A 20,146-nucleotide genomic window follows, 5' to 3' on the forward strand; every position below is an offset into this window, starting at 1 on the left:
TGGACATTTTCTAAGTGAACCTGGAGACCTGTGAGGACAAAATGCATCTACCTGGTGGATTTTAGGAGATCAACCACCTCTCAAATTCCAGGCTACCCGACACATGTAGCACATGTTATTGTGCTCCTGCAACCTTCCAAATATGTTCTGGTCTTGATGCTTATTCAGCTATGGCTGACACTGACTTGTCAGCAGATTAAAAATAAGCAAACAGATGAAAATGAAATGATAGAATTCAGCACTCCAGTAACAGCAAAGGATCCTGCTGCTCTGAAAGTTTCCAAAGCAGATGAACATAAACTCCAAAACTCCCACTAACCTGAAACCTGCTCATTTATTTATGTCAGTAAAGTTCTCTTAAAGAGGGGTGGCTGAGCAGTGGAGTCAGAAATGAAGAGCTTCAACAGTTTCAGCTTCTTTTTATTTCTCTTTGTTTACAGTACAGGTCAGTTTATCCAAAAACTAATCTGAGAATCTTAAAGATGACGAGTTAAACACAGTAACTAAGAAAAGAGCTCTGCACAGGGCTGTAGTTTTACCACTTTACAAATGTAAAGACTTCAATAAACAGCTGTAGGACAGAGTTCATCTTTCTGCTGCATGAAAACACATGTCTGCACATCCTGCTGAACAGTGGTCACAGTAATGGAAGATCCTGAGTGGGTTTTTGTTCAGAACGAAGGCAGGTCACTGTCCACGTCACTGTCAGCAGAAATGTAACACAGTGGACTTTTCATGAGAGTCAGTAACAAAATAACAAATGATTATTAAAAAGCTGATTTAAGAACAATCAGGACCTCATGTTGTTGTCTCTGCTCTCTTACAGGAAGAGGCTCAGGCTGAGCTTTAGTGGCCAATCAGATTCCCTGTTACACACTAAAATAATGTTTACTGTCACATTTGATACTTTTTGTTGTTTTAAAGTCAACAAATAACTGATAAGAAGCCTGATTGATCAGGTATAAAGAGACACACATCAGATTAGATCCTCCAGTAATAATGACTGTCTCCAGTAATATATCTCACATTCATATCAAGTAAAACAACATTGATAATATAACATTCATTCCTACAGGTTATTGATCAGAATATGAAGCTGCTGCTAGGAGTACACAGTTTATAATCTGCTAAAGAAAAAAGCACAGCATGCATCACTGTGAGACTTCAGATTCCTTTTTTGACCAAAGGCCATTCAAGTACCTCCTGATAGCACAGTTATTAAAACTGGCTCCATCTTCAAGCTCATTCGTGCATAAACGTGTATTAAAATGTATTAACAGTGTATTAAAAGTTACATGTACCCTCAGAGTCCACATACCAAACATTTCATCAGCTCATAAAAGTTCTTCATTTTTCTTCTTCACGTTCTTCTTCTTCACACTGTGGATTTCACAGAGTGCCAAATGTGGACCACACCGAGCTTCTCTCATATAACAGGCAGCTCAACAATAATACAGGATTCATGACTCTGTTTGTTTTTGGACACATTTACAGCTAATTTCAACAGAAATACTGGGACGGGTATGAACTGGTGCATGACATTTGATCATAATGACAGAAGATAATGTTACATGAAACATCAGTCATAAAAAAAAAGAAAAAATTGCCAACAGACCAGCTGTTGGCAGTTGTTTCTTAAATCTTTTTTAGTGTTTTAGACCTCACAGTTGTGCGCTGTGTGTGTTTTATCTCTGGTTCAGCAGGATCACAGAGAGACCAGACATGTAACAGCAGATGTTCAGTAAACAGCTTTCCTCCAGTCAGGCTGCTCTCATTCATTATCAACATCAGACTGAAGAGAAGAAAAACATTTTATCAGGTTATTTCTAAAGAAAAAACTTGATCATGTAAAATGAAAATACTTCATTACTTGTCTTTGATATTTGAGTCCATGTGATCTTTATCTGATCCACACCAGCCAACATGTGACTGTTAGTAATCCTCTGTGTGTTTGCAGCATTTCAAACCAATATTAATTATTTACTTTATTCTGATTTATCACAATATTTTAGTATCACTGATTTATAGAACCAGAAAATCACATGTTAGCAAACATTAAGTCACTGGTTCACATTCAGGTGTTGCAGACTAAGCTGATCTTTGTCTGGCTCATCACCTGAGACCTGTTTGTGATGGGAGACCCAACCAGGAGCTGAACGCTGCAGACAACAAAGCTCCCAGCATCCTCTGAGCTCACAAAGCCCTCCACCAAGATAAGGTGGCAATTCAGGGAGGGGTGAACATGTCTCATAGTCCAAGGACATACAGTAAGTGGGGTCAAGTTAACTGGTGATCCTAAACTGGCCACAGAGGTGAACGGCTGTCTGACAGAACAGAATCCACCCCATCTGTTCTCAGAACAGTGTCCTGAAGGAAAAATCTAATTCTTAATGCATTTTATGGTAATGATGTTTAGCATCATTAGCTTCTGTCTGTCTGCTGATCAAATGTCTGCTCCAGTATGAATGATGAAATTGGGGATTGGGAACAGTAGCAGGAGACTCAAAGTTCATTTGGAAAAAGCTCTGAGATATTTCACAAAGAATGTAGTTTGGGAGAGTGGAGACATGGATCCTGATTTTGCAGTTTTTCTGTAAATCAAGACACCACCAACAAGAATCACAGTAGAAACTGAAAGACCAACAATCAGACCAACAATCAGGCCAGTGATCAGTCCACCAGATCCTCCTGGACCTGCAGGTAGAAACAGGTGTGAGGTGTCAGCTGTCAGGTAGGTGATGAGTGAAGAACAGAACAGAATCCATTTCCTCTTCAAACTGCTGTCAGACATTATCTACTGCACTCTGATCACATCACTCAGACCAGCTGCTTTCTACAAAGTCTCATCAACAACATCTTTAGAAACAAACATCAACAACCAGGAAGCAGCTTCACCTCTGATCACAGACACACTGAACTCTGCTCACTCACCTGGAGGAGAAACACTCAGGTAGATGATGCAGATGGGCTCAACATCTCTCTCTGTGCGGTTTGTTGTTGTCTGAACGACACGACACTCGTATGTTCCAGTGTCGTTAATCATCACGTTCTTCAGAATCACAGACACGTCTCCATCCTTCATCGGTTTGTCCTGCTGATCCACTCGGTCCTTAAAAATTGGATTCTGACTGTCTGCATCAATCCGCCCTTCACGGTACAAAAAGGCACATTGTGTCTCCCGGCCAGGTCTGCTCCACTCTACAACTGTGATGATGTTGTTGTTTGGAGCTTTACATGGCAGAGTGACAGTCTCTCCAGGTTTAGCTTTGACTTCCTCCTCTGAAAGAGTAATGACACACAGCAAGTACAAATTTACTTCTACAGCAGCTACAGAGAGAATACTGAACTCTGCTGAACTGACCAAAGCTGAAACTGTACACACTGGATACACACACACACACTGGCTAACCCTACCTGGTCACCAGATGGTTGCTGACACACACACATCAACGATCACTTTCTATTTAATCCTGTTTCAGTTCTCAGCCTTCCTGTGTTCCCGGTTCTGTTTGGTGTTTCATTGTTTCTGATTTGTTCTCCTGTTAAGTGGATTTTAGTCATGGTCTCTGTTTCTTCTGCTATATTTAAGTCCTCCTCTTGTGTCTAGTTATGATCTTGTTGCTCTAGTGTAGGTGTTGCAGTCCCTCAGTGTGTCTGCTTCCCTGTGTCCTCAAGTCAATATTTGTTTCCATGTCTACTTCCTGTTTTACTTTGTATCATATTCAGTTTTACTCCCCTTGTCTTGTTCTGTGCTCTCTGCTGTGTCCTCTCTCCCTGATCTCCTCATGTGTGTATCGTCTGTGTCCTCCTGTTCTTTGTCACATCGTCTCACTCAGGTAGTGTGTTTCCTGGTTCAGAGTTTCCCTGAGTTTCCTAGTTGTTGACCTATTAGCTCCAGGTGAGCTTTCTGGTTTCCTTGTACCTGATGTGCATCCAGTAACAAAGTTGTGTATTACTGAGTTCACACTTTTTTCTCCTGAGTCCTGTGTTTGGGTCCTTATCCTGCCTGCCACACTGCAGAAAAATGACGCTTATGTGTCAGGGTTGTTCAGTATTTACAAGGTTCAGTGGATGGGACATGCTAGCTTTGCATATCTTGGTTTTATTCCTGCATGTTCAGACATAACTGTGCATTTATGAGCTCTCGCAGTTTATCCTGGTTCAATCACTGTTCCTGTGGTGACAGTGTTTTGTTGTTTTCACGCTGTGGTCAGGTTGCATGGATAGACTATTGGAACTCACTTTTATGACCCATTTGTGCTCTTGGAGTGCCACCATGCCATTTTGTGGTACAGCAGCGTAATAACATTTACAGTATTGGGCCCAATTGTTGACCACTTGTGTGATATTATTCTGTTGATGCTCTGCAATTCTGTATGCTGCATAAGTATTATTTATATATTACAAATGGCTTATTTAGTAGTCTGTAATTAGGTGCATTTTCACAGTTATGCAAAAATATACATCCTTTGGATGAAAAGAGCATGTCCAACATGTCCAAAAGCAGGTTAAACACCCTAAATTATACATATTTCCTAAGAAGTCTATGCCCTCTAGATTGGATATGGAATGCATTCAACTATGTCATGGACATAGTTTTACAATATTGAAATACATTGTTTTTCAGTGGGCTGGGACTGAAACAGCGATGCACCCCAAAAAATTAATATTTAGCTTCAACCTTCAACAATCAGAACAACAATAAGACCAACAGATCCTCCATCCTCTGTGTCTCCTCCTGATGGACCTGCAGGTAGAAACAGGTGTGAGGTGTCAGCTGTCAGGTAGGTGATGAGTGAAGAACAGAACAGAATCCATTTCCTCTTCAAACTGCTGTCAGACATTATCTACTGCACTCTGATCACATCACTCAGACCAGCTGCTTTCTACAAAGTCTCATCAACAACATCTTTAGAAACAAACATCAACAACCAGGAAGCAGCTTCACCTCTGATCACAGACACACTGAACTCTGCTCACTCACCTGGAGGAGCAACAACTCTCAGGGTGATGGTGCAGATGGGGTTAACATCTCTCTCTGTGCGGTTTGTTGTATTTTGAATGAATGAATGAATGAATGAATGAATGAATGAAGGTTTATTGCCATATGGATGAACAGGTTTACACATTAGGAAACTGAAGTTAACAGAGCACCCATTCAACAAACACAAACACAAACACAAACAGGGGGGACAGTTGTCCAAAGTCATGCAGCCATATTTCCGGCGCTACCTTTAACAGAAGAACAAAAAGAGATACACTGGGATAGGTAGGTTCAAAAAAATCATGTCGTACTGTATTCATTATAAACACCGTACAAGGTTCCAAAAAAAACCTCAGCAAAAGCATATTTGCACATTTAAAGCCAGGATAGCAATATGGTGGGTAAGGTCAGGGTATTGTGTGGGGGCATTGTGGAGCCCAGATGCCAGCTCCTAGCCAAAACAGTTCGCCGATAGTGGTGGAAGTTCATCAGCGGCTGTGGTACACCAGCTCCAGCTACACAAATCACAGAGAGGGCTGAGGGGAAGAGCGACCGTCACACATTGTCCTGGAGAGATGTGATTACCAGCCCAAGGCCGGCTAGGGAGCCGAATTCCTGATAATGCAGATGTTGTTTTGGAACAGGCTGCTTGTTTTTTTCCCAACAGCCTTCAGTCTCACTGGGGAACCCATTCAGTAATCCAATATTCCAAATTTCATTAGTTACCGTCCTCACCGTGCAGAACCGAACCTTATCTCCAGATCGAACCCCTCTCGCCTGCGAGCACGTTCTTAGCAAGACTACTTGCCTGCCCTACGACTCAGGTCCAACAGGCTTTGAGTCTAAGTTTGTACAGTCCTGCTCAGCCCATCCACCTGGGTCGGCAGCCTCTGCAGATGTCGAACTGCCGCCCAGATTTTCTTAATTTCCCTGTAAATCAGGTATCCTCCGAGCCCAAACAGAAGAGATACCCCTACCAGATAGCCGAATATGTAGACGTCTTCCACGTCCTCGACCTCCATGGCTGAGAAGCACACAGGTCTCCACAAGCTCCAAGAATCGATGACGTATCCAACCGGGTCAGTTCCACTCGGACACACAGGCTCCCCTTTCCCCGATCTCTTAGTGGAAAGAATTCGATCAATGGTGTTTAGGGTCGAGCTTGCCAGATCCATGTTGCTCTCAATCTTATTCTTATTCGGACAGTGTGTGAGAGACGCTTTCACAGCAAGCAGCAAGCGGAGAGATAGGGAGGGCAGGGAGAGAGATAGATGTGACCATCTCAGTCAAGAGCAAGGACAAGACATAGATGTTTTGAATGACATGACACTCGTATGTTCCAGTGTCGTCAATTGTCACATTCTTCAGAATCACAGACACGTCTCCATCCTTCATCTGTTTGTCCTGCAGCTCCACTCGGTCCTTAAAAATTGGATTCTGACTTTCTGCATCAATCTGCTCATCCTGGTACTTAAAGACACATTCTGGCTTCAGGTCAGGTCTGGTCCACTCTACAACTGTGATGATGCTGTTGTTCTTTGGAGCTTTACATGGCAGAGTGACATTATCTCCAACTGTGACATTAACTTGGATGACTTCCTCCTCTGAAAGAGTAATGACACACAGCAAGTACAAATTTACTTCTACAGCAGCTACAGAGAGAATACTGAGCTCTGCTGAACTGGACCAAAGCTGAAACTGTGCACACTGGATACACACACACACACACACACACTGGTTAACCCTACCTGGTAACCAGATGGTTTGCTGACACACACACACACACACACACACACACACACACACACACACACACACACACACATACATCAGCGATCAGGCAAGTGTGTCATTGCAGGTAAAATCAAACTAAGTCTAACATCTGTAGGTCCGCATTTCAGTGCAACTCAACCTTGTATCACTGGCCTGAACTTATAATAGAATGAATAAAATATGGTCATAAAAGAAAAGAGAAGTCTATATTAAATTTGATCATTTCTCTTTTTCAGCCTTTATCATTTCATGTGGTCACACATGGAGGCTGTAGAAGCAGCTGTAATCAAAGATGCACAGATTTATCCTTTATCATTTTTTTTTTAAAGAGGTGCAACCACTGCTAGAACGTTCTAACCATGGACGGAGGAGGATCAAACTTTCTGGTTTCACCATTTCTGAGATTAAAAATGCTCTAATATTTCATTAGATTAGAAGTAGCTTGAAATATAAAACATGTTACAGTCATTGCTGCAACGAAGATGAGACGATCCAGCTGTAGATGGACTGCAACAAAACTATTTATGATGCTGCTGTATTAAATGTATTTGACATCACTTTAAAATGAGGCTTTTAGCTTGAGATGTCAATTAAAGGACAATGTTAATGGCTAATGGTTAACAGATGTTTAATTGTTTTTTATTTTGAAGCCTGTCATGTCTGGCAGATCTTGCAAGCAGAACTGTGATCTGAATGTGTTGTTGTGAAAAACATATTTGCTATTTCAAGATGAGCTCTATAGGTTCTCAGTAGTATAAGTTGGTGGCCCTTTCACACCTAGGTGTGATTTTTCACACCTAGGTGATAAAAAAGCCTTGCGCGTGCATGTGAGGTGCGTGTGCGCGTGCATGTGAGGTGCGTGTGCGCGTGCGTGTGTCCGTGCGTGTTTGCGCTGACGTGTGATAATGACGTATACGGTATCCGTTCAAATCAGCTGATCTCATTGTCTCTCCTTACAAGGGGGCTTTTTCCCAGACGGACATCAATGAGGTTCAAACTCACAAGACAGTGGCTAAATAAAAATACAAAGGTAAATAATCTAATATCCGAGCTCACCTGTGGTGCATGATACAGACAGTACTTAATTAAAATACTATGGCTAAATAATAGCCGTATATCCTCCTCAACAGTAGGGTTGTTCATTTACATACAGTAGGTCTGAGGATCCCAGTCTACAGATCAAAGGGTTATGGGGTGTTACCAGACTCTGACTGAAGCCTATGTTTTTATTTACAGTGCTTCAATCCAGCAACAATTCACACGTGGTGGAGTGTACCAATCATCCGTGGTAGACAACGGGTTTCGTGAAATAACAAGCGGAGGGGTAATTTCAAAACAGTGGTTCGTTCACCCATACAAAAGGATTGTGCTTTTATAAAACACGGAACAGGAGAGAAGGCCGTCTCAAACTCTCGCTTGGCAAGACGTGTCGCTTGATTTCTTTTTTCCCCGAGTTTTTTTCTTTTTAACACTAGAAGTCCCAGAGAAGGGTCATTTAACATTTCTACCTTTGGAGCCCAGAGACGGGTCAAGTGACCTGAAGGATTTTAGCTAACATCCTATAATCAGGTGTGAACAGGCGCTTTTGTTCTGTAAATAAGGCCATTACTGGCGCACCACAGGAGGGGGGAAAGCTTAACTCCCAACTAACTGTCTAGTTAGTTCTAGTCAGTATATTGTATTTTATAATATAAAGATTATATATATTATATTTAGCTTAGTTTTATTTTAGCAAAAAAGCACAATGAATTATTTTTAATATTTTAAATGGAGAATTAGAAATTTTACAGCCAGGTACAGCTGTGAGCAATGACCAGAAGTATTTGTGTCTAAGTCAAAAGGACTGAAATTCCAGCATGAGAAATATACAAAAGAACAACTGTTATTTGTTTAAATGCTTTTTATTTTTGTCATTAAAAACGATACAAAAAATACAAGAAATAAAACAATTCCATACATATTTACACTAGGCACAGTGGGGGCTGCATGTGTGTGTGTGAGTGGCATGTCTTTGTGTGACTGGCATTTCAGCACTCACTCAGCAGTCTGTCTGCACTGTCGGAACATACCTGGCACTGCCAGGGTATGTCCCTGGTACATTTGCCACATGTGTATTTGTAGCAGTCAACACATCTCACAGTTGCACAATTGTTCGTGCATCGATGGTTGACCTGACACTTCGCCCTTTTGCCTGGGCTGGGTGTGGAAGGTTGTTGCCGAAGCAGTTTCTCCTTGTGTGCCTTCTTCTCACTCACATGAGAGTTACCCAACTCTTTTGCAAGCTCAACCAGGAAGTCCACCCGTCTCTCCTGCACCCCAATGCATGCCTGATAAAGCACATGTGCATTCAGTGCTGCCATGTCAATCATGTTGTAGAACACGGCAACTGGCCATCTCCATGTTCCTGCACGCACGCTGTACTCCCGCACCATTTGGTCCATCACATCCACACCGCACTTTGTTTTGTTGTATTGTGTGACCGTGTTTGGCTTCCTTTTGGTGGTATCCTCAGTCTCAACCACGCTGTGCATGCTGCTGAGAACGTAAACGGCCTTCTTCCGTTTGGGCGCATACACTGTCAGCGTGGCACCAGTGGTTGAAAACACCTGAGTGGTGAATTCAGTGCGATCCATCTGTCTAGCGGATTGAGGAATTTCCCGGCGACTCTTGTTGACTGTGCCGAGGATAGTGGTTTTCCGGCTACGCAGTCGTTGTGCAAGTGACAGTGATGTAAAGAAATTGTCCGTGGTTACAGTTCTGCCCTTGTCCATGAACGGTTCCATCAGCCTCATCACTACAGTCTCGGACAGTCTCTCCCCGCTGGGACGACTGGGGTCCTTGCCAAGATATGGGAAGACATTACAGATGTACTTTGATTTCAAGTCGCAAGCCACCCAAAACTTGATGCCAAACTTGTCCGGTTTTGTTGCAATGTATTGCAGGAAACAGCAGCGAGTCTTTGATGGGAAAAGCTGTTCATCAATAGTGATGTGTCGACCAGGGTTGTAGGATGCGATGCAGTTAGTGACAAACGATCCCTTGGTCACCCCCCGCAAGATAATGACTGAAATAAATGCCATTAATTCCGGGAGATCCATGAACCAATCCAGCTGCTCCGTGTGACATGCATGTTGAGTAGTCCATTCTTGAATGCTACGAAGCATGTCAAGAGTGATAAAACAGAGGAAGCTCTGAAGGCGACTCCGGATACTTCGTCTGGCCTTAGCGCTTGGCTCTCCATCTGTGGCGTACGGTTCTATTGGAGTGAAATGGAGATGTGTCCCCCACTTGTTCTTCATGCCACACTGTGCCATCTTTCGCGGTCTCTGTCGGCTCACTCCCCAACCGAGCTCTCTTTTTTGGTAGAGGGAGAGTCTCCTCATCTGCAAGATAAACAATTTCAAATTAACTTTTTGTTTGGTTCTAAATAAAAAATAGTCAGGAAAATAAAATAGGTAGGTTGAGAAATCTAACCTGAAGACAGCTCTGAGTCCGAATCAGACCGGTTGAAGGTCTATGTCTTCTCCATCTGAGTCACAAGGGCTGACATTGCTCAGAATCAGTTCCAATGCCTTCTGAGTGGTGAACCTCTTCTGCATTTTGTTTCTTGTGAAGTAAATAGGTGAAGCAGTCACCTATTTATCCTCCACAGCACAAAAGGCTGCATGCAAATTTGCATGTGCAAAGTCTCCCAGATCTGCCCCAGCCCCCCACACTCAGGAGCAGCTTACACTCTTTTGCTTACACTTTTTGCATGACTTTTTTTGAGGTGGATCAACACAATTAATTTGGTTAGTTTATTTCTAAACTGTCATGTTGAACCCACTTATCTTTTTTTAAAAGAAAAACATTACTAATTTCTTTTAGAAAAACCTTTGCATATTTCTTGAAACAGATTGTATGTTTTGCAAACTATATGTACAACCCCCTCTGCAGAGCATTACCTACAGGAGAGTCTACTGTAGAGCTGCCTCCATCAAAGATCCCACCCAACCCCAACATGGACTATTCACACTCCTACCTTTTGGCCTGACGGTACAGAAGTGTGAAATGCTTTTGTGAGTTCGCTCTCCTCCCCCCCTGCTGATTCCTCAGGCAATGGCCACATTTACAATTGAAGGGATGCTAATTGGAGCCATCAGAGTCGTCAGTTTGGACTAAGGGTCTTTTGACCCTCTTTCAGGACTTGAGGGGGGAGGTCGAAATCCTGGGGACTTGTAGTGTTAAACGGACTCCGGAGCATCGCTACACACGGACTTTTAAATGGATTCAGGTAAGCGTGTTATTTTACACAAAATTATGTGAAAACAAATTGTATTCTGTATAGTATCTCATTTCTTTTTTAAAAACACACAGTTTGGTTTTAGACAACAGTGGGCAGAATAGAGACTTCAGGAGAAGTGTACGTGATGTAAGAGGTGACTGATTTCACTGATATATATATATATATATATATATAATCACTTTTTTTTCTTAAAAATAAAAAAATCTTTCTATCTAATGTTCCTTTGTATACCAGATTATTTCATCCATCCATACAAGAATGCACGCGGTCAGATAATACGAAGACCATTGGGGGAGTTACGGATCGTTACAAACCGTAAGTCTTTTTTTCTTTAACAAGTTATGTCTGAATTAAATCCAACACAACTTTCTCAAACCCGTGTTGTTTTTTCATAGCATTAGCTGAATCGTCAAGAAGGGAATCTGAAAATCGTGGGTGAGTAAAACCAATTTGGTTTTTTGTTTTTTGTTTGGGGGTGTTTTTTTTGGATTTATATTTGATTTTTATTATGTGATATTCATTCAGCTATTCATACCACCGCAGATCAGTTCATCACGCTGGAACAGGAGGACGTCACGGGCCCACGAGTGGATTCTATCGCTCGGCGCGCGGAAGTTTGCGTGAGGACATTACAGCGTCTACGAGAGACACAGCGATCGCAGGACCATCTTCACATCCTACACTACATCAATCGTGTGTAAAAAAGGATAGCCTCGCTCTTTTGAACGATTACTTACGTAGGCTGAACAAGAGCGAACTTTGCTGCGAAGACGAGTTGGTCGAGCAGGTTCCAGCAGGACAACAAACCATCTCATCTGAACCAGGACAACAAACCATCTCATCTGAACCAGTACAACAAACCATCTCATCTGAACCAGGACAACAAACCATCTCATCTGAATCAGGACAACAAACCATCTCATCTGAACCAGGACAACAAACCATCTCATCTGAACCAGTACAACAAACCATCTCATCTGAACCAGGACAACAAACCATCTCATCTGAACCAGGACAACAAACCATCTCATCTGAACCAGGACAACAAACCATCTCATCTGAATCAGGTGACAACAGTCCCTCTTTTTGCTGTGCTACAACTCCACAATGTATGGGAGTTAGGGGTCCCGATAATAATGTGCATGACATAACTGATGACGCATTGATTGAAGCTTACAACGCATGGGTAGCGTCAACCCCGGCTCCTGAAGGCACCAGTCATAATAATCTTTGTAATCCCGAAGTGATATCATCTGTTTTAAACTCTATCAAAACCAGGCATTGTACCAGAGAAACAAGCCTTACTGAATTAAAAGAAACAAGACAATTCGTTGTAGAAATTTTAAACACACAGTTAGCCGTTGTAGATATTTTAAAATCTATTTTAGAGACCGTAAGTATTAGAATACTGCAAGGTCAGGAAGCTTCATCCGCTCCTTGATCTCAGATTATCAATGGAGCCCCAGAAGAAAAAATTTAAATCCTCTGGCAGTTTGAATATCGATAATAACAAACTTCGTACACAACTACACATTTTAAACATATTGAGTAATCACATGGTTAAAACATGTGATGGTTTAAAAAGAAGTGTAATGAACACATCCTCTTTATCAGACAGTGTTGAACCAGTGGCAGAACCATGCAATACACACGCTGTAACTGTTAACACAGACAGCAATAATCATTCTTCACACACCCACACATTTTACATTCCAGATGCTAGAGCTGATGGTAATGTCTGCACAACCATCGGAGCTAATGCTGCTAGTGAGTCCAATGCTCTGGGCGTGTCAAACATCTCATCTCATAGCTATGATATGGATGACATACTATTAGCCCCAGACATGATTGATTTTTGCGATGACGATTGGTTGTTTCAATCGCCGTCTCTGATGAGCGATAGCCTGTCTAATGTTGGTTGTGCTGCTAATGTTAGCAATGCTGCTAGTGCAGTTGTCACACTCCCTAGAGGTGGGGGCGTGCACTGTGTTCCTGCAGGTCCGTCTGGTTTATCTGTTGCTGTTGCTGCTAGTGAGTCCAATGCTCTGGGCGTGTCAAACATCTCATCTCATAGCTATGATATGGATGACATAGTAGTAGCCCCAGACACGATTGATTTTTGCGATGACGATTGGTTGTTTCAATCGCCGTCTCTGATGAGCGATACCCTGTCTAATGTTGCTTGTGCTGCTAATGTTAGCAAAGCTGCTACTGCAGTTGTCACACTCCCTAGAGGTGGGGGCGTGCACTGTGTTCCTGCAGGCCCGTCTGGTTTATCTGATGCTGTTGCTGCTAGTGAGTCCAATGCTCTGGGCGTGTCAAACATCTCATCTCATAGTTATGATATGGATGACATACTAGTAGCCCCAGACATGATTGATTTTTGCGATGACGATTGGTTGTTTCAATCGCCGTCTCTGATGAGCGAAAGCCTGTCTAATGTTGGTTGTGCTGATAATGCATACATACAGGCTGGTGATGGTGATCATCTCGTGATACCGTCGTCCTCCAGTCATAGACCGTGTATAGATGTTACCAGTGTGCGGAGTGATGTTACCACAGCCTGTGTGGATTCCATCCATTCTGATGTGAGTGGTATTTTGCAAAGCGGTGGAATGGCTAGGGACATACCTGTTTTTAATGGGCGTGAATTCAGACAGCCCATAGATTTCAGAAACATAAGATTAGATAATCCCAGCCAAGCACCTGCAATACTGCGACAATGTCTAGGTAATGTTATCGATCGTGCGGTGGGCGAGGTTCCCCCATCTAGTGTTTTGAATGTTGTTTTAAGAGGGCCTAGCTTATCTAGCGACGTACAAGCTGTGTTAAGTTCAGATAACGATTATAATGCTGATGTTTTTCTCGATGAGATAGCCGCTGTTATGCAAAGTAACGATGACACACTTGGCGATGATGAGCTTGAGTTCATTATCAGTGTTGCGCTGAACAGAGGCGGTGGCCGTGGTAAACGTTTAAAACTAAAGAACGTGTTTTACGATGAAATTCTGGCTAAAAAAGGACAGCATCTATACAGCCCAGACAATGACGACAACATGTGTTTCAGCAGGTGTCTCACACACAAAATCCATCCAGAAAAAACCGAGTCAGAAAAAGACGACATAGCTAGACAGACACACATAAATGCAGGTCTAGACATAACAAAACAGGTAATGTTGTCAGATGTCGGTAAATTTGAATCGCTCTTAAACATCAAAATTGTAGTCTTCCACCACTCTTCTGCAGGGCGTAAACGCGTGCAGCCTTTCCACACAGACACAAAAGCAAAACCCGACACAATTTACCTGTATCTCCATGATAACCATTACTATTTGATCGAAAACCTCACAGGATTTTTCGGCTGCTCGTATTTCTGTAACCTTTGTTACAAAACATACGAAACTCCGCTCAGACATAAATGTTCAGAGACATGCAATGTTTGTTATACAGTTACATGTAAACAACAACAACAACAACAACAATCCGGGCCGACCATCAGATGTAAAGACTGTAAACGCATTTGTAAGTCTTCCATCTGTCATCAATACCACAAAACACCTGATCCGATACATAATAAGATACCGTGTGCTTACATGAGATACTGTGACAAATGCTGTAGCGTGTATACACCCAGTAAGAAATCACACCACGTCTGTACGCCCGCGAAGTGTCCACACTGTCACGAAGCGAAAACTCAGGATGAAACACAGCACCTGTGTTTCATTCAACCTGTCGACAAACAAAAGCCTAATGATAAATACATATTTTATGATTTCGAGACCAGATTTGAAAACGGTAAACATGAAGCAAACTTCGTCTGTGCCATGGATTTTCAGGGAAACAAGTTCTGCTACAACACGTCAAAGTGTGTGAGCGCATTCATCAGTCATTACAGATGTGAAAAATATCGTGGATACACGTTTATTGCACACAACGCATCTGGTTTTGACAGTTACTTAATTTTAGAACACTTTGTCAGACAGAGAATTGTTCCTTCCGTCACAATGAGAGGTAGCAGAGTAATAATAATGCATGATGATTGTTATGATCAACGCTGGATTGATTCATTCAGTTTCCTCCCCATGAGCCTTGCTAAAACACCAGCTGCACTAGGGTTCGAGGATTTGGAAAAGGGATATTTCCCTCACAAATTTAATATTAAGGCCAACGAGTTTTATATTGGCCCGTATCCTGATCCATCCTTTTATGGGTATGACAACATGACCGCATCTGCTAAAGCTAAATTCATGGAGTGGTACCAGCCCATGCACACAAGCCACTTCGACTTCCAGCATGAAATACGCAAATACTGTGTTAACGATGTGGAAGTCCTGCGAAAGGCCTGTCTGATTTACCGCGAGACTCTGCAGGAGTGTGCGGGGCTCGATCCGTTCAGACATGTGACCATAGCGTCGTATGCAATGGGTGTGTATAAAACAAACTTTCTCCAAAAAAACACACTCGCACTCACCCACGACACCGCTTACATTTACCAACATAAGACGTACTCTAACGTCTCTATTGAGTGGTTGGAGTATTTGGCCCGCAGGCACAATATTGTGATCAAGCATGCCCTTCGGGGAGGAGAGCAGCCTATCGGTCCGTATTATGTGGACGGTTTTCACACAGACACAAACACATGCTTTGAATTTGCAGGTTGTGTGTTTCACGGATGCCCCAGATGTTATGCGGAGAGTGAGATTAATCCTGTGTGTAAAGTATCGTATGGCAAGCAGTACCACACTTTCTGTCAGAAGGTTGAATCGTTGAGACAACGGCATGGCTTAAACGTGGTGGTGATGTGGGAATGTGATTGGCTGAAGCTGAAACAGACAGATCCCTCTGTGATGGCGTTCATGCGCAGCTACAGAATGCCTGAGAGACTGAATCCTAGGGAAGCGTTGTTTGGAGGGCGTACTAATGCGATGAAGCTGTATCACAAAGTTGGTATTGGTGAAAAAATTCATTATTATGACTTTACAAGCCTCTACCCAACTGTGCAGTCTAAAAAACCGTATCCCCTGGGCCATCCTGTCATCATCTACAAAGATTTTGACACGGTGGATAAATATTTTGGGTTTGTGAAATGCTCTGTATTGCCCCCTAGAGGGCTCTACCATCCCGTCCTCCCATTCAGATGCCACAATAAACTCATGTTCCCGCTGTGTGCAGCGTGCGCTGTAGAGGAGAATCAGGAGACTGTGTGTGGGCACTCTGACGCTGAACGTCAGTTGGATGGTGTCTGGGTATCGTTTGAACTCGAAAAAGCTGTTGAAAAGGGTTATAAAATCATCTCCATCTGCGAGGTCTGGCATTTCCCTAACAGGTCTGCTTCACTTTTTAAAGACTACGTTAAAACTTTCCTGAAATGTAAGCAGGAAGCATCTGGATACCCTGAGAATGTCAAAACTCCTGAAGAGCAGGAGGCTTACATTCAACAGTATTATGAGCACGAAGGCATCATGTTAGACCCTTCAAAGATACGTGTGAACAAGGCGGTCAGAAGCTGCAACAAGCTTCTCTTGAACTCACTGTGGGGTCGTTTCAGCATGAGAGCAAACATGCCGACGTGTGAGCTAATCACTGATCCATCTCGTTTCACACAGCTCATGTTCAGTGATCAATATGATGTGCGGCAATTCTGCTTCATCTCTGATGAGGTTGCCATGGTGCAGTGGACGCACGCTGACGCTAGAACAGCTCGAGTGAGAGATGTGAACGTGTTTGTTGGTGCCATGACAACGGCACACGCCAGGCTTATGCTGTACGACTTATTAGACAGTCTGCAACATAGGGTGCTCTACTGTGACACTGATTCTGTCATTTTCACATCAAGAGAGGGTGAATGGAATCCCCCACTGGGACCATTTCTCGGTGACCTCACAAGTGAACTCTCCACCGGTAAGCATGGTGATGACGAATACATTGTCGAGTTTGTTTCTGGGGGTCCACAATATCTTTACTATCTCATCATAATGTGTAGCGAAATAGAACTCTGGGGTTTCCCATATGCATTCATGCTGCATTTGGCTCGGATGGTTAACGATACATCCGTAACACACCTCTTCTCTATACTTTCGTATAGCGCACGTCAGTAGACGAATTGTGGCGATTTTGACATTTTTCAAACTCTCGTCTGACAGCTCCACTACCCACGGGTGGGGTGGGGATGATGGTGCACGAGGTGGTGAATCAGGAGGAGGAGGAATGGTCAACATCTGTGTTGGATGTGAAGGTGTAACAGATGATGCTGTTTTAATGTCTGGAAAAACAAAAAAAAATCATCATTAGTTATGTATCCAGCATTAATGTAATGTAATATATATATATATATATATATATATATATATATACAAATCACTAAAAACGTACCATTATTTGTTTATTTTTTTATCCCTAGTAGTCTGACAGTCTGATGATTTTCGGCCTACACAAGGCAGAAGGCTCAGCAGTCTTCGTAGTAAGGGTGAAATCATCAAAAACAAGGCGTTTTCTAACGTTCTCATAACCCTTGTTGAGCTTGTCTCTCTTGATAAACGCATCGACTTCCTTAAACATTCGCTGCACAGCTCTCCAATCTGCCCACTGGATAAAAAACAAGTCCTTAAACCAACTCATGCGCTCAGCTTTTGTGGTAGGATACGGGCTTAATCTCCAGCTCTCGACTCCTCTGGATGCAATAACCCTCTCCCTGTCTTCACAAACACTCAAAAAAATAAACTCCTCGGTGGGTCGGTTGTAACGATCAGCCTCCACTCTGTACAACTCAGGCCCTGTTGGTGAATACCACTGGGATGCATACAGCATGTCGGGGAAGCCAGTCTGGTCCAGGTCAGGCCCGACCACGGTGCGAAAAAGTCTCCAGTTTTTAATAGACATATGGTGTGAACCACCAACGCCCCAAATCTCGTCATCCCCACAATTCACACACAGCACCACCTTACCGTCCCTATATTTAGCTGAATACACGTACCCGTTCACACCCTGGTAATCTGTTTTAAATTCAACCTCTTCATCATGCTTCTTTTTGCGAGGACGCCCATCAATCTGCGCATCTGATGACGTACCTCCGAAGTCGGTCCTGATTCCAAAAGGGTCAGACGGATTCACTCCGGCAAGTGGGTTGAAGGACGTCATGGCAGTTTAGATGGGTGGTTGGTTGATCGCTAGCTGTCGCAAATTCTCTCAGAAGCTGTATATGCCGGTGGTCAATTGAAGAAGTGAGGTACATACGCTCTTATATACACACCCTATAACTTAAGACACACCCCGCTAGGTGGAGACATACGTCATAACCCTTTGATCTGTAGACTGGGATCCTCAGACCTACTGTATGTAAATGAACAACCCTACTGTTGAGGAGGATATACGGCTATTATTTAGCCATAGTATTTTAATTTAGGCACTGTGTTGTGTGCTTTATGCACCACAGGTGGGCTCGGATATTAGATTATTCACCTTTGTATTTTTATTTAGCCACTGTCTTGTGAGTTTGAACCTCTTTGATGTCCGTCTGGGAAAAAGCCCCCTTGTAAGGAGAGACAATGAGATCAGCTGATTTGAACGGATACCGTATACGTCATTATCACACGTCAGCGCAAACACGCACGGACACACGCACACGCACCTCACATGCACGCGCACACGCACCTCACATGCACGCGCAAGGCTTTTTTATCACCTAGGTGTGAAAAATCACACCTAGGTGTGAAAGGGCCACCAACTTATACTACTGTTCTCAATAGGCTCTTCTTGTTGATGTTTGACCCTTTATTTTATTTATCTGAGTTATTTTTAACATACAATGTAACAAACTCTGTGGCAGAGCTGACAGGCTGAAGAAAAGGAAAAGAAAGAAAAGAAAAAGGGAGAGAAAGAGAGCGAAAAAAGGAGAATAGAGAGAAAAAATAAAAATAAAAAAAAAGGGGAAAGAGCACACGTAAATAAACCAAATAGTTCATCACTTTTTAAACATAAAAAATATTAACAATACTTGCAAAAATAAATTTGTGTGGAAAAAAACAAAACTAACAAAGCATATTACGCAAACCAACAATTTTGTTGTGTTGTGATTTTGTGGGTGTTTGTGTCTGAGTCATGGAATGTACTTAACGATGAGGTCAGAACGCTGCAGCTCCACCATCAGAAGCTGGAGGTAGACGTTTAATTGTCTACTCTGTACACATCTGTTTTCCTCATAAGCTGTGCCAGAGAAAAGGACTGGCCCCTCCCCCCTTCTTTCTTTCTTTCTTTCTCTCTTGCTTTTTTTTTCTTTCTTTCTTTCTTTCTTTGTTTTTTTATTTTCTTTTCTTTTATATTCTTAATGCCAGAGAAAAGGACTGGCCCCTCCCCCCTTCTTTCTTTCTTTCTTTCTTTCTCTCTTGCTTTTTTTTTCTTTTTTCTTTCTTTCTTTCTTTCTTTTCTTTTCTTTTCTTAATGAAAAGCAGCTGTAACTGGAAACAGTTCTTCACTGGGAGAAAGGAGAGCTGAGCCCATTTTTAACTTTTCATGGATGGGTGTTCTTGAACGCAATGTTGTCACATGTTCACATATAATGACAATAAAGGCTATTCTGTTCTGTTCTGTTCTATTCTATTCTATTTTTTCTATTAATAGGAATAGAGTTATTCAACAAAACCAAAAGGCTTAAATGTGAATGCACAGAAGAAGTTGGTGCCAAAAGGGTGTAAATGCATTTACAACAAAGACAATATTGTTCATTAAGCATTGTGTCATCAATTTGTAAAAAGAAACATGTTTAAAACCTAAAATCAGTAACAAAGTGAGAGCAAACTATGGTCATTTTTTTCTCCTCTGTAAACCTGGCAAAATGTCACTTACACTCCTGTGACTCCAAGCCCTCGATATATAAATATACAGGACAGAATGAACATGATTTATTTTCAGATCTCACCTCCAGATGTAAACCCCAGGAAGCAGAAAAATAGTAAAGTCCATGTCAGAGATGTCAGATCAGCTTCTCTCATGTCTGAATCTGCAGACCCGACTCTATAACGCTGCCTCTGTGACAATGATGTTAAAAGAGACGCTCACTGCACAGTTTTGACTTGTAACAACTCTACACTGTACAAATTACTGACAGA

At 42.4% G+C, this 20,146-nt stretch overlaps 1 protein-coding gene across 2 annotated transcripts; it reads right to left on the minus strand.

Moving 5' to 3' along the window:
• Positions 1-403: 403 nt before the first annotated feature.
• Positions 404-20,146, minus strand: LOC115777986 (T-cell surface glycoprotein CD4-like). Of its 2 annotated transcripts, none has more exons than XM_030726007.1 (3): positions 19,957-20,146; positions 2,932-3,279; positions 404-702 (listed from the first exon to the last, which is right to left on the minus strand). In XM_030726007.1, the coding sequence occupies exons 1-3, from the start codon at positions 20,027-20,029 to the stop codon at positions 638-640; spliced, it is 486 nt and encodes a 161-aa protein (XP_030581867.1). In that variant the 5' UTR covers positions 20,030-20,146; the 3' UTR covers positions 404-637. The 2 variants fall into 2 exon arrangements, with proteins under 2 accessions (XP_030581867.1, XP_030581866.1); XM_030726006.1 differs by lacking the exon at positions 404-702 and adding an exon at positions 878-2,694.

Source organism: Archocentrus centrarchus, unplaced genomic scaffold (assembly GCF_007364275.1).
Source record: "Archocentrus centrarchus isolate MPI-CPG fArcCen1 unplaced genomic scaffold, fArcCen1 scaffold_91_ctg1, whole genome shotgun sequence".
In the NCBI taxonomy this organism is placed as follows: Eukaryota; Metazoa; Chordata; class Actinopteri; order Cichliformes; family Cichlidae; genus Archocentrus; species Archocentrus centrarchus.